The following is a 13,587-nucleotide window of genomic DNA, read 5'->3' as shown; positions in this document are numbered from 1 at the left end:
ATAAAACGAAGATATTACCAAGTCTTGTCTGTTCGGCGAAACTTGTGAACAATTGAACAACACAAAGTTTTTTCAATTCTACAAGACTTGTAAGTTGTACCCAATTTAGCAAGATGGTGAAATTATTATTGTACCAATGTTGTGCCCACCCCAACATAACTTGTGAACAAGGTAACATTTTTCAAGTTTTCACTCGAGAAACTTCGAACTATGTTTTCATATCCAAACACAACTCCATCTTCCGAACTTCAAATCTCAACAAAATCATATCCAAAACGCCACGAGAGACGAGACTTTACATTCAATCAATCACTCACTATAAACAATATTCAAGTTGTGTTGTATTTGCAACCATTAAACATAATTTGGTACTTTTGACACACACAATTACAGTGAATCAGATACATACAGATTCCATACCATTTTAAAAAAGTTGACTTTTAACAATCACAGAGATAAATTATGTATTTAGAAGAAATGTGTGAATGAGAAGAATATCTTAGCAGGAGAAATTAGGCTGCACCCTTGAGTTTCTTGGTGATGGCGGCGATGTATTTACCTTGGTGATGTGCCTGCTGCAATTCAAGCTCAGATGGCTGTCTGGAGCCGTCACCAGCAAATGTTCCAGCGCCATATGGACTTCCTCCTTTCACGTTCTCCATTTCAAACATGCCAGCACCGAAAGTGTATCCGATAGGTACAAAGATCATCCCATGGTGAACAAGCTGAGTTATAGCAGTCAACCTACCATATACCTCAGGTTAAAAACAATACCAAGGAAAAGAACGACAGTTATCATGTTTAGTCATATGAATTTATGTGAAATAAGATCATACGGTGTTGTTTCTTGCCCACCACCTTGGGATCCAGTGCTATAGAATATGCCTGCAGGCTTGCCAGCTAGTTGTTGTGTTCTCCATAGACCTCCAGTTGCATCAAGGAATGCTTTAAACTGAGCGGACATCATTCCAAACCTTGTAGGGAATCCAAAAATGAAACCATCAGCTTCAGCAAGTTCTTGAGGTGTTATAATAGGCACATCACTCTTTGGAGGTGCACTCATTTTCGCTAGCACCTCTTCCGATAACGTTTCAGGTACCTGTGCCACAAAATGGTATGTTTCATTAACAGAAGAATATGATCAAGCAATGTGCAAAACTGCAGACTCCAGCAAAAATGACATTGAGAATGATCCAGTTGTATTATTCACATGAAAGAGAGTAATCTCCAAAAATCAAGAATTTCTAAGCTTGACGACTGACTTTGTATTAGATTAGCATAAGCCACTTCATTGTAGTTCTGCGTCGCTTAATGCTGGCACTGAACTTTTCTTAGCTTTCCCTAATTTCTATGTTTGTTTACTCCTTATTCAGTTCCTTACTGACAGTGACGAAAAAATGGAGAAAACAATCAAATAGAAACAACTACAACCAAAAATAAATATGAAACAGATTTGGAAGAAACAATTTTGAAAATTAGCAGAGATCAAGTTGTTCCTTCATCAGCCTACACCAATCTGGTTTACTTAAATACGGTCCTTACATTCAGCCCATCGCTTTAGTTTCGTGAAAGTTGCGAAAACTTTCTTTACCAGACCCACATGCGTAAGGATCTAGGTTGTTAGGACAGATCAGTGAATGAGAGAGAACACACAGCAGAGATCAGATTTACAAGGTTCAGCAAAACAGCCTGTCCACAGCCACTCGAGAAGAACGAGTCCAATAGCTTTGTGGAGTTCTATTACAATAACTTTCACAAAACAAAGCTTATGCCCTTGTAGATATATATAAAAGAAAACGAGCTACAACTCTGAGCCCTGCTAAGTTAAGCTCCGGCAACATTGCACCTTCCAATAGCAAAACATGTATACTAAAGAAGAAGGATGATTTAAAGCTAGTCAAATTTATACTAACATGAAACATCTTGGAAAGAAAACCTCTATAGAGTTGTTAAGGGGTAACCAAAACAAAGCAATAACTAAGACTACCAACTTGTTGTACTTCCTGGCTCATTATTTGTAAATAGCAACAACTTGCAGATACTTTCTCAAGATTAGATTAATGTAAATTTTCCATTCCAAATGGAAAGATATAAAAAAGACAAAGCAGCACCTACTTGCCACAATTTAGCTTCAACTCCTTCAACAGATGCTGCCCCTTTCTTTATCTCTTCTGCTAGTTTCTCCACATGCCCATACATTGAATAATATCTATTGAAGAAATAAAATGTTAGCTATATTCAACGGATGAGAAATAAAAGGTTCGTAATAACTCATATTACTTCAAATTTTGAGAAAAAAGCAATCCGTCCCTCTTCCAATCAGATTAAACTTTGTTCTGTCCTCCGGACATTTATTATGCTGTTATTACTGCTTGTCAAATTGAATTGCATCAAAGCTCTCATTCGAACTTCATATATTAATTCAACTCTAGCTAACACTACAACCTTAGGCTCTAAACTTGGTAACATATTGACATTATTTCTGTACCACGTGGCTGTAAATTTACTATAGCCAGATCCTCTTTGATACAAGGCATATCTTGGGGAGTGCATGAATAAACTTCCGAAGAACTATTATGAATCTGACTCCGTTGACATTAGAATGGGAAACAAAGTCGGAAGATAATCTTGAATGTGGACACAATAGCACCAACTCTCATAAAATCAATGACCAGCAACATAAGAATGTTTCTTTCTCAAATGTCTGAATTCTAGGATAGACATTTCATTAAAGTTTATGTAGTCCATTGAAACACTAAGATAATGTGACTGAAACCAAATCCATAAACAGACAAGAATGTTAAAAATGATTAGATTCAAGATGGTTCAAAATCTCGGATTAACACCTATTACCAATATTGTGGTAGCTATCTGACAAATCTAACTTCACTCTGGAATACAATCAATGCTAGACAAATTAACTCTAATATCCCTCACATGACTTCGTTTACAAATTTAACTACTTCTAATCTCAATTTGTATATGTGGAAAACAAGTTTTATATTTAAATTTAACAACTTTTAATCTCTTCCTCTGTTAAGATCAAGCTAAATTTATATTTCAGAACCCACACTATGAACTCGGAACCCACTACGTCTAAATCCTGGATCCTTCAAACCCACACTCTAAACTCAGAACCCACGACGTCTAAAAATCCAAAACCCACACTCTAAAATCAGAACCCACGACGTCTCCAATCCCCGATCCTCCAGAACCCACACTATGAACTCAGAACCCATGATGTCTAAAAAAGCGGATCCTCCAGAACCCACACTATGAACTCAAAACCCACAACGTCTAAATCCTGGATCCTTTAAAACCCACACTCTAAACTCAGAACCCACAATGTCTAAAAAACCGAATCCTCCGAAACCCAGACTCTGAACTTATAATCCACGACGTCTCCAATCCCCGATCCTCCAGAACCCACACTATGAACTCAAAACCCACAACGTCTAAATCGTGGATCCTTCAAAACCCACACTCTAAACTCAGAACACACGATGTCTCAAATCCCGGATCCACCAAAATCCACACTCTAAACTCAGAACCCACAACGTCTCAAATCCCGGATCCTCCAAAACCCACACTCTAAACTTAGAACCCACGACGTCTCAAATGCCTGATCCTACAGAATCCACACTATGAACTCAAAATCCACAACGTCTAAATTCTGGATCCTTCAAAACCCACATCTTAAACACAAAACCCACAACATCTAAATACCCGATCCACCACTTTATGCATAATTTCAAGCTGAGACACAGAATGCAGCCACATCTACTACTCAAAATACAAACATCCACCCTCAATATCAAACTATTCGAATTTTATTTTTTATTTTTAAAAAAATTAAATCAATTCAATGCACAATTTTATCATCTGTATCCAGCAAACAATTTACGCAAATTTAGCAGCAGCAGCTAAGCTAAAATCTGATCCTTCAATTAATACACTAAATTAGAGAACGATGAATTGCATGTAATTAACATCATTAACGCTAAATCGTTGATAAATTGAATTTAACCCATAAAAAAAACGAATCAACTAATAACACTGAAATTCATCCAATTAAAATGCAAAATTAATAGGGCGCACACAATTATTATCAATTTTTTTCCCAATAAACAGCATGAAATTCAAAGACAAAAAAAGATAGAAAAATAATAATTACTTACACTATGTAAACTTTGGTAGCCATTTTCGATTTAGAAAGGAAGATTTGAGAGAAGAGTTGTAGAACCACAAGTGTCTTTTCTTTTTATAGTTTATATAAAAGATGGTAAGAGTCACGGGACACGAATCCAAATTAATCGGATTTAGTGTAGATATTGAATGCGGAATGAAAAATAATATTAAAGGGCAATTAAAGTTCAATTAAATTTGATGCGTGCATTGTATGATCTATTTTTATTTGGAGCATTGTCCAATTGAACTTGATTCATGTATTGCAAAACTCGTTTCTAAGATGAGCATTTTCAAGAGGATTTTTTTCGTTTCTAATTGTTGGAACCCGAGATCCCACCCATACCATCACAAATTATTTTTGATCATTTACAATATATTTTAAAAATTAATAACTTTATTTTTTATTAAATATATTTTGTTTGATATTATTCTTGATTTTAGGGGGAAAAAAGTAGAAGTTTTTGTCTTTTAGTTATAATAGAGGTTCAACTTGAAAATAATTTTAAATTATATTTATTTTAGAGTCTTATGAGAATATTGAGTCAGCGGTAATTTATTTTTACTTATTATTTAATAATTTTATTTATTTATTTCCAAGTTTTTTAATAATAACTGTACGTTTAAATCATTTCTTATGACATTATAAATTTATCTTTCGAATTGCTGATGTGTAGCATTACGTAACGATAAAATTTATTTGCACTCATCAAAACAATACAATGCCGTATATAAAACAAAGACGCTATGTAACAACCATCCAAACAAGTTATTAGACGATTGTGCATCAAAATGGGAAAAAAAATGTGAAGAATTTTATAAATCATAACACAAGTTTACATGATAGGTGAATTTTTTAGCTCAAAGATGGCATAGACTAGGTGATTTACAGAATGATCATGAAAGTGAGTAATTTTAAACTTTTACCCTGCTTGCACTTGAATAAAACTACAAATTTAATAAGTTTTGCCACATGCCAACACTTTTGACCTTAAAGGATTGCACATGGAGTAAAAAAAGGTTAAAAGTTTAATATCATCCATTTTAAAAATTATTTAATATAATTTCCTATGTAGACTAATGAACAAATCCGTTTCACTTGGATCGTGATATCTATAACTATGTGAATCGAAGGGGTATACTTATCAACTACTTTACTTAGTTATCAATATGGATAGTGGTGCAGTGGTGGGATTGATTCACTCTTAATCAGAGATTTCGGGTTCGAATCCTAAGTATGAAAAAAAATCTTGTTGGGAGTGTCACCCCCGAATAGATCCTGCAGTGCATAATTCGAATTTAATCGACGCTAAAATAAAAACTACTTTACTTAGTTAATAATCTAAAGGAAATGTGGACAAATTAGAACTTGGAAATTCAAGAAAAGGCATGATGAGTGGATAAGTTTGACTAGCTCTACCAAAGAGGAAAAACAAGGCAATATTTGACTCTTTTTTTTTTCCATTCTTTAGGTATGGATATATGACATGCCCCATGATTTCTTGCCTTGCACTTGCAGCATTACCAAACTTCTCAATCATTCACTCATTAAAGCTTCTTTTATGTTTTTGGTCCTTTGCTTTTTTCTTGATTGGATTTCTTTTAACTCGTAAAATACTTCTAATATTATTAAATAAAGAAATTCTTTCATCTTATTTTATGTGATATAACTCATTTTTGTTCCCAAGAGCCCAAATTACGTAAGTTTAAGAAGAAAGGAAAATGTATTAACTATTAAGATAAAGAATTTAAAATCGCAATTCCAAACCTTTTGGGAGTTAAATACCTCTAATCTATATTGTAGATGTCAAAGAAGAATTCCGAAAAAAGAACAAAATCGCCTGTATGATAAACAAAATAACAACATTTCAAAGACGTAATTGTACGACTTTGATATGATATCTTTCGAACGTGGATTCACTGTGCCGTATGATGACTAATTAATTGTGTAGACTTTTTAAACTTGTGATCTAAAATAAATCACAAACAATTCTCTATCTATAAATTCTATAATTAAAAATTATTTGGAACATACTAGAAAAGTAAGAAGATCACATGATGAATAATATTGTATGTTTTAACTTGTGAATTGATAGGAGGGTCCAAAAATGTATTGTTTCTTCCTTTGTCTCACATTACCAAATTTCATAATGATACCTTCAATATAAATACAAGATAATCCAGTACATATTTTACATCATATTCTTGGAATGGATATTTCCTTTTCTTGAAACTATAACAGTAAATTGGACATGAATCTCAATAAATTCCTACATAACATAATTGGACTAATGCACAATGAAACTCAAGAATAACAAACAACTACTACGCGTCAATCCTATGGAAGTGGAGGCCGGTTATATGAATCCTCACTGGCCATGTTGCTTCATTTAAGCCAAGAATAATGGTAAATAAATGGAGGGTGTGTTAAGTGGTCAGCTTAACGAGCCCCAAAAGACGAAAACGTAATTCCATTTGCAGTGCAAGAATCAGGTCTGGTACTAGTAAACTCAGTTGGTATCAAATCTATCAGAAATCCAGGTTGTTTTGACTGTGGTAGTGAACTCTCTCCATTCAACATCAGAATCACGGCTGACATATTCGGTCTGTCTTCTGGATTCTGCTGGACGCATAACATACTGACGTGAATGCATCTCAATATCTCTGACATAGAACTCGAGTCCTCACATGAGAAATCAGCTAGTTCGAGGGGTCTACCTTCGATCCACAATCTCCATGCCTGAAAAGGGAAGACGGAAATATACAATTTGTATGCATTTGAAGTACTGCTCATGAATTATTCAAACAAGAAGAAACGGGAATTTCTTCAAATCTTACGTATCCTATAAGATTTTGATGTTGGTGTGGATGATGGAAGCATACATTCTTCTGTCCGCGTATTATCTCCAACAATAGCACACCGAAACTGAAAACATCAGATTTTACTGAAAATAGACCATAGAGCGCATATTCTGGAGCCATATAGCCACTGCAAATGATCAGCAAGTAAAATTACATGACAGATATGGATGTGTAGTTGATGTAATTTACGTCCTGTTTAAACTTACTAAGTTCCAACGACTCTTTTTGTGTTGTCTCCACACTGATTCCCTTGAAAAGTTCTTGCTAAACCAAAGTCTGAAATCTTCGGATTCAGCTCATCATCAAGCAACACATTACTTGTTTTCAAATCTCTGTGAATAATTCTCAACCTTGAATCCTGGTGAAGGTAGAGAAGACCACGCGCAATTCCATCGATGATCTGGAAGAACTTTGACCATCCCAATTGTTCCCGCCTTGTTTGATCTGTCGGTTCAGATTTAAGTTAGTCCAATTCTCTAACTAAAAACTCCCATTCAGTGTTAACGAGATAAATAAAGTAACTCTTCTCTAAAGATACAAACCAAAAACAAACGAATCCAAGCTCCCATTAGCCATGTATTCATAGATCAACATCTTCTCTTCATCATCAATACAACTTCCTACAAGCTTTACAAGATTTCGGTGCTGAAGTTTTGCTATCAGGTTCACTTCATTTTTGAATTCATTCACTCCTTGTCCGGAACTCTTGGAAAGCCTCTTCACAGCGATTTCCTGTCCATCTTCTAGTGTTCCCTGAAAGTTACAAACCAGAGAAAGCTCATAATCCAGGTACAAAATCAGGATATTCTATTCTCGAGAAATTTTGTAGTCCATGGGAAAGGACAAGCAGAGCTATCTACAAACAGCAGAGATCTAAAACTTAAAAGAGAGAACTAGCCAAACTCTAGCTTCAACTAGTAAACCCCTACCAATTTCTCAAACCAATGTCTCTCACCACGAGTTATCTGAAGTAAGCACGATAACCATCAGTTGAAGCAACCAACAACTACCATCTAACATTACCGCACACCTCCATCTCTACTTCAACCCTTGATTTAGGTGTAACAATTCGTTTTGTTTCTGAAATCAGAATACTTGTGCACCTTCTAGACACAGAACAATGAAGATGAAAGACAACAATGACAATTAGCATAAAGAAATGATAATTATGAGAACATTTGTGAGAACTAACACCTTGTTGTATTTACATCTTCCATTCTTCTTTCTTTTCTTCCTTTCCATATTTCTGTTCCCTCTCCCCCCATCTCCCTCCACCAAAAAAACAAGATTCTCCTCTGCTTCATTAAGGCAGAACTCTCAAATTTAAAGATTACCTTGTAAACAGGTCCAAATCCTCCTTCACCAAGCTTGTTGTTTACTGAGAAATTATCAGTAGCACGAGCTACGGTTGCTAAGTCAAAGAATGGTAGCTCTAGGTCCACTTTTGGACCTACACTGGTGTATTCTTCTCCACCTATCCCTGTTATCAAGATGGTGGATATTCATAAAATATCAGTCATATTCTCTGGAATAGGATCCTGACTTAGAAACTTTAAAAAATAAGCACACAAACTCCGTCGACAGGTTCTAGACCTACTATGAATCAAACCAGCTCACAAAAAAAAGAAAGTATTCAACTGACAATGATATGAACCTAACAGCCATAACAATCACATCAAAGAAAACAAATAAGCAAATGAAGAAGAAAAAAGTGTACTTCCAAAAGAATCTAAAGAGTCCAAGCGAGTATCAAGTTGATGCAAACATGGACTGTATTTCATTGAAATACCATCAACTGAAGAGTTATATTGAAAATTATAGCTTCCAGATACGAAAATCAAATAAGTACAACATGAATGTTGAATGAAAGACCTAAAACAGTGAAATACCCAACACGAATACATAAACTAAGTTTGTCATCCAACAACTATCTTAAATGGCCAGTGGAATATAACCAATTATATTCGAAGGAGGTCAAGCATTGCCACTAATTGTACTCCAGGCTAAAATAAGACAAGAAACTGCTTATTGTTAAATTTACATTTGATGGAATTAGAAGAAACGTAATATTCTACAATTCAAGGAGGTAAAATAGAATGCAGCAATTTGAGGAATACAATCATCATAACTCTCTCCAGTGTATCAATCAATTCGGTAGATTGTAGTTGTAAACAACACTGAATTAGTTGTTCTGCACACACACCTTTATCCTTCTTCTTCCTCCGAGAAAGATAGTAGCAGAAGAAAACCAACCCAGAAAGCACGGCCACTGTGGTTATACTAATTAAGACTGCTTTAACCACACGCCTTTTAGCTGTTAAAGAAAAAGCAAATGCTATCAATAATAAGATAGAGTAGTAATGGATTGACACAAGATCTAAGAAAGGGATAAAGATCGGGTAGTAATGGATTGACACAAGATCTAAGAAATGGATAATCTTTATTTATTTGAACCCAATACAAAAGCATGCTTTCTAAAATTCAAGAAGTACCTTGTCCTGAAGCCTCAATCCTTATATAGAGATCTTGACCACCATTTGGAATCTGCCGAATATCAATCAGATCACCGAACCAAAGGACACATCCAAATTCTTGTCCTCTAATATTTGAGTTTGAGTAAGCCATACACGAACAATTTTTCAAGCATGCTTCCCTGCAATCTTTAATATTCATAGTACCATTTACCTGAGAGTTGGCAGTGTCTGGTAGTTTCAGGTGAGAAAATTTGACGAACACATCCTTACTCTGGCAGTTCAATGGCTTGCTGAGGATGCATCCCAGTGACCAGTCCATCGACTTCCACCTTTCTGGTGATTTTGGTTTAAAACCTTCCAAGCATTGACAAACAGGTGAGTCACTAATTACACAAACTCCATTCGCACCACAAAGGCCATAGGTGTCACAATAATCACGTGGCACTGATGAATAGAGCCGCCAGGCTTGATCAGCTTGCACCCACACATACCGCTGTTGAGAAGAGCTTGTATCATTCAACACCAACCTTGAAATGACAGACTTTTTCTTCAGTTGGTAGGTGTAGTACACTTCATCTTTGTTAGATATAAAGCTGTAATCGAATACTGGATTCACCCTTAACTCAGGAGCACCGCTAAATTGCTCTCCAGTCCATGGACCACTGCGGAAGTACTTCCTGGAGCCCTTCCTTATAACTGCCTGGGGATAATCATGGAGCTCTATTCCAGTATTTAGTTCTCCAGGGGAGGGGTCATCTGAATTCCTCCACGCAGAGAGCCGCCTATTAAGACCAGATCGTAAATCCCATCCAAGCTTCATTCCAGGTAACAGTGTATCACACGGGTAATCAAAGCTCTGCCAAAGATAGACATCTGAGTTACTAACCTTCTCATCTCTTAGGATAAGATTCCCAGAATTTAAAAGCTGTAAAACAGCTGCTTGAGGTACCTTGAATGAATTTGTTGACCAAATATCACCATCAGTCTTACTGGAAACCACAATACTGCCTGTGCTGTTAATCATCAATTCTCCAGTAAGATCTTTAATTGGAGTTTTCCTGTTTGCAACCCAAACAACAGTCCTGACAGAAATATTCTTATACCAAATGCCCAAGTACCGTTCCGTGGAACTTCCTGGACTAAAGAAACCCAGCTCAAAAGTTCCCCCTTCAGAAACTAAGCTCTCACCATCACTTAGAGATTGAGATTGACGGATGGTATGGGACACTGCACTTGTTCTCCCCATTGAACAAAGTAAACAAGCGTAATAGGGAATAAGCCAAAGAGCATCCATAGGTTTATAACATTAGCTTACAAGAATAGTCGTTACCAATCCGTAAGAAGTCTTAATATGAGGGATTTCCCATTCTGTACACAATCAAAATACACATATTCATTACTGTACAACAATTGCCAGGGGAAAAAGATAAGAGACAAGTGCCACTTGTCCAAAAGTTATAGTAGAAAAGTGAGAAGAAGATATCTAATAGGAGAAAAATTGCTCGTGATTATTAAGGAAATGTAAATTATTCTTTCTTCTAGCTAAGACCATTCGACGGCTGAGTAAACTTCTAGGACTTTTCAGTGTAAACTTATGAGCTGACAGCTTATCATTTTATTCAAATAGCAATTTTTACTAGTCAAAGTAGGCAAATATCATTGTCAAGGTAACAATATTATATAGTCTAGATTCCTCGGTTGGTTAAATAACCACCTCAAAAGAAAGATACAGATGGTAACAAAGACATACAACAACAACATATCCAAATTTAACCCCACCAGTAAGGTCTGAGAAGGATAGAGTGGACGCACTTTACCCCAACCTCACGGAGGTAGAAAGGTTGTTTCCGAAGTACGCTCAAGTGTTGCGAATCAAAGTGGTTATGAAAGAGCAAATATTTACTTTTTAGTCTCTTTCAAAAAGAATATCTTTTTTTCTTTTTCGACAACTTTTAAATTTCAACTTTCCACTGCCATGTTTAAGGCTACAAAATCCGCAAAATCACAAAATTCAAAAAGTATTATTTACTTTCTTAAACTCGTGTCTAAGTCAAATTGAAACCAAAAGTAACAAAGACATACTAGAAGAATAAATCCAGAACCAGCAAGAAAAGGAGAAGAATACAAAAGTAGCAGCAAACTACATTTGATAACTCAATAAGCAAACAACTAACAAGTGTCTTTCCTCAATAGATCCATCTTTCTGTATATATATATATATATATATATATATATATATTCAATGTGTAAGTATAACAAAAGACTAAAAAAGTCACAATCTTTAATAATAAAAAAAGTAAAGTTACAATGAAAAGTTGAATTCTTGATGCAGAGCTTCTTCTAACAAAAACTGAGACTGCTCCATCAACTCAGGACTCAATCTGAACATCAAAACACAAAATTCCATCTGATTAAGAGCTCCATCACCATCAAAATCCCCTTCTTTAATCATACCCTTAAGATCATCATCACTCAAATCTTGCAACCCTAAAAAAGCTGAATTCTTCTTGAGACTCTCAAATGTGATAACCCCTTTATCCCTATCCATCAATAGCTGAAACCCTTTACACAGCTCACCAATTAAACCATCCCCACCAAGTTTTTCAGCCATAAGAGGCAAGAAATCATTGAAATTGGATTTTCTTGAAGTAGCCATTGAAGAAAGAAAGTTGAATTGGTAAAACTGTCGGATGAAGAAAAGGGGTTGTGGAGATTTGTATATATAGGAGAAATTTGGACGGTAGAAAGGGATTTCGAAGAAAATGCCATGGAAATACAACTAAGATACAGTCTTAACGCGAAATTGCCTTTACTTGGCCCGACAGTCGGGAAGAAATTGCCTGCCAATTTCTAATCTTGGTCTTGTCTACACATACCAAGGGTATATTTGTCATTTTGAATTTTTTTTTATAACAATAATGTTATTTGTCCGGATATTTTTTGGGCTTAAATAAATCTTACCAATTTAGAAATTAATTACTTAGATACATTTTAGTTTGTAATATTACGAATATTATCATATTTTTGTATGTCCAGATACATTCATATACATGTATTTCCGGATACATGACGTCAAAATTAGGTATAATTTGTTCTAGATATATTATATCCAACTGGATACGCATTTATCTGGGATACATAACAAATCTCGCTGTCCTCTCTCACCTCTCTCCCATCTCGCTCGCCACTCTCGCATGTATCTAGTATTTAAGATATATGTGAATCACGTCAAATACATACAAATACATGTATTTAGTGTTTATCTAGTGTGATTCGCATTTATTTGGGATATATACGAATTTCGCCCATCTCCCTCCCCATCTTGCTTGCCTCTCTCCCTATTTTAGTATATCTGTTAGCAAAAAATACATGTATCAAAGTGTATCTTTCTCAATATATAATAGAAAACTCTTAATTAATGATAAACTACGTAATATATACAGTGGAGAAGCCACCTTGAGTTCAGGGGGGTTCGGCTAAACCCCATTCGGTGGAAAATTATATTATTTATACATAGTTAAAATAATTTTTTATGTATATATAGTAAATGTCGAACATTTCAACTAATTTGTATGTCTACTTTTCAGATTTTGAACCATCTTAATGAAAATTCTAGCTGCTTCAATATATATATATATATATATATATATATATAATAGGAGGATAGAACACAATAAATCTATACACAAAACACACAAGATCTTTATAGATTCTTTTCTTCTTATTATTATTCAAATCGTCTATGTTCATAAAAAATAATTTTTCGGTGTGATATGAGAGATTAAATTTTAAAATTCATTACAAATGTAATTTTAGTTATACGACTTTTTTATATTCAAAAAATAATATATGAAATATGTATAAAGAAATTGTATGGATCATTTTTCTTTTATTTAAATTACAAGTGAAACTAGAAGATCATTTTCTCACTATTAACCAGAAAGCACCAAGTTTTTTTTTTTTAAAAAATCATTGTATATCTGAGAGGTGAAAATTCATTGCATTTAAACTTGACTAAGGCCTCATTTATTTTTATTAAGATTAAGACGTCTGAATCTTAATGCAC

General features: G+C 34.8%; 3 protein-coding genes across 5 annotated transcripts; all 3 read right to left on the bottom strand.

Moving 5' to 3' along the window:
• Window positions 1–317: 317 nt before the first annotated feature.
• LOC129877387 (probable NAD(P)H dehydrogenase (quinone) FQR1-like 1) lies at window positions 318–4,317 on the bottom strand. Its single transcript, XM_055952885.1, has 4 exons — window positions 4,179–4,317; window positions 2,116–2,209; window positions 837–1,099; window positions 318–744 (listed from the first exon to the last, which is right to left on the bottom strand). Exons 1-4 carry the CDS (start codon window positions 4,199–4,201, stop codon window positions 513–515), a joined length of 612 nt encoding a protein of 203 aa, XP_055808860.1. The 5' UTR covers window positions 4,202–4,317; the 3' UTR covers window positions 318–512.
• A 1,911-nt stretch (window positions 4,318–6,228) lies between these two features.
• LOC129877880 (receptor-like serine/threonine-protein kinase SD1-7) lies at window positions 6,229–11,395 on the bottom strand. 3 transcript variants are annotated; one of them, XM_055953414.1, is made up of 8 exons: window positions 10,471–11,395; window positions 9,540–10,377; window positions 9,251–9,361; window positions 8,382–8,527; window positions 7,590–7,800; window positions 7,254–7,491; window positions 7,024–7,174; window positions 6,229–6,925 (listed from the first exon to the last, which is right to left on the bottom strand). In XM_055953414.1, the coding sequence occupies exons 1-8, from the start codon at window positions 10,813–10,815 to the stop codon at window positions 6,626–6,628; spliced, it is 2,340 nt and encodes a 779-aa protein (XP_055809389.1). In that variant the 5' UTR covers window positions 10,816–11,395; the 3' UTR covers window positions 6,229–6,625. The 3 variants fall into 3 exon arrangements, with proteins under 3 accessions (XP_055809389.1, XP_055809388.1, XP_055809390.1); XM_055953413.1 differs by having other exon boundaries at window positions 9,540–11,395; XM_055953415.1 differs by lacking the exons at window positions 8,382–8,527; window positions 9,251–9,361; window positions 9,540–10,377; window positions 10,471–11,395 and adding an exon at window positions 8,003–8,364.
• A 240-nt stretch (window positions 11,396–11,635) lies between these two features.
• LOC129877884 (calcium-binding protein KRP1-like) lies at window positions 11,636–12,322 on the bottom strand. The gene has a single exon (XM_055953419.1). It carries the CDS (start codon window positions 12,175–12,177, stop codon window positions 11,824–11,826), a length of 354 nt encoding a protein of 117 aa, XP_055809394.1. The 5' UTR covers window positions 12,178–12,322; the 3' UTR covers window positions 11,636–11,823.
• Between the last annotated feature and the right edge of the window lie 1,265 nt (window positions 12,323–13,587).

Source organism: Solanum dulcamara, chromosome 12, assembly GCF_947179165.1.
Source record: "Solanum dulcamara chromosome 12, daSolDulc1.2, whole genome shotgun sequence".
Taxonomy (NCBI): domain Eukaryota; kingdom Viridiplantae; phylum Streptophyta; class Magnoliopsida; order Solanales; family Solanaceae; genus Solanum; species Solanum dulcamara.
The sequence above is the reverse complement of the archived record's forward strand: the minus strand, read 5'-3'. Positions and strand labels throughout refer to the sequence as shown.

Bases quoted from the DNA above. Each gene is read 5' to 3' on its own strand.
- LOC129877884 (XM_055953419.1), bottom strand. From the start codon at position 12,177: ATGGCTACTTCAAGAAAATCCAATTTCAATGATTTCTTGCCTCTTATG.
- LOC129877880 (XM_055953413.1), bottom strand. From the start codon at position 10,815: ATGGATGCTCTTTGGCTTATTCCCTATTACGCTTGTTTACTTTGTTCA. The intron at 8,528-9,250 runs GTGTGTGTGCAG...TCTTGATAACAG, and splicing joins GAGGAAGAAGAAGGATAAAG to GGATAGGTGGAGAAGAATAC. The intron at 7,175-7,253 runs GTAAGTTTAAAC...GATCATTTGCAG, and splicing joins AAAAGAGTCGTTGGAACTTA to TGGCTATATGGCTCCAGAAT.
- LOC129877387 (XM_055952885.1), bottom strand. From the start codon at position 4,201: ATGGCTACCAAAGTTTACATAGT. The intron at 2,210-4,178 runs GTAAGTAATTAT...TTTCTTCAATAG, and splicing joins GCTACCAAAGTTTACATAGT to ATATTATTCAATGTATGGGC. The intron at 745-836 runs GTATGATCTTAT...GGTATATGGTAG, and splicing joins GGTGGGCAAGAAACAACACC to GTTGACTGCTATAACTCAGC.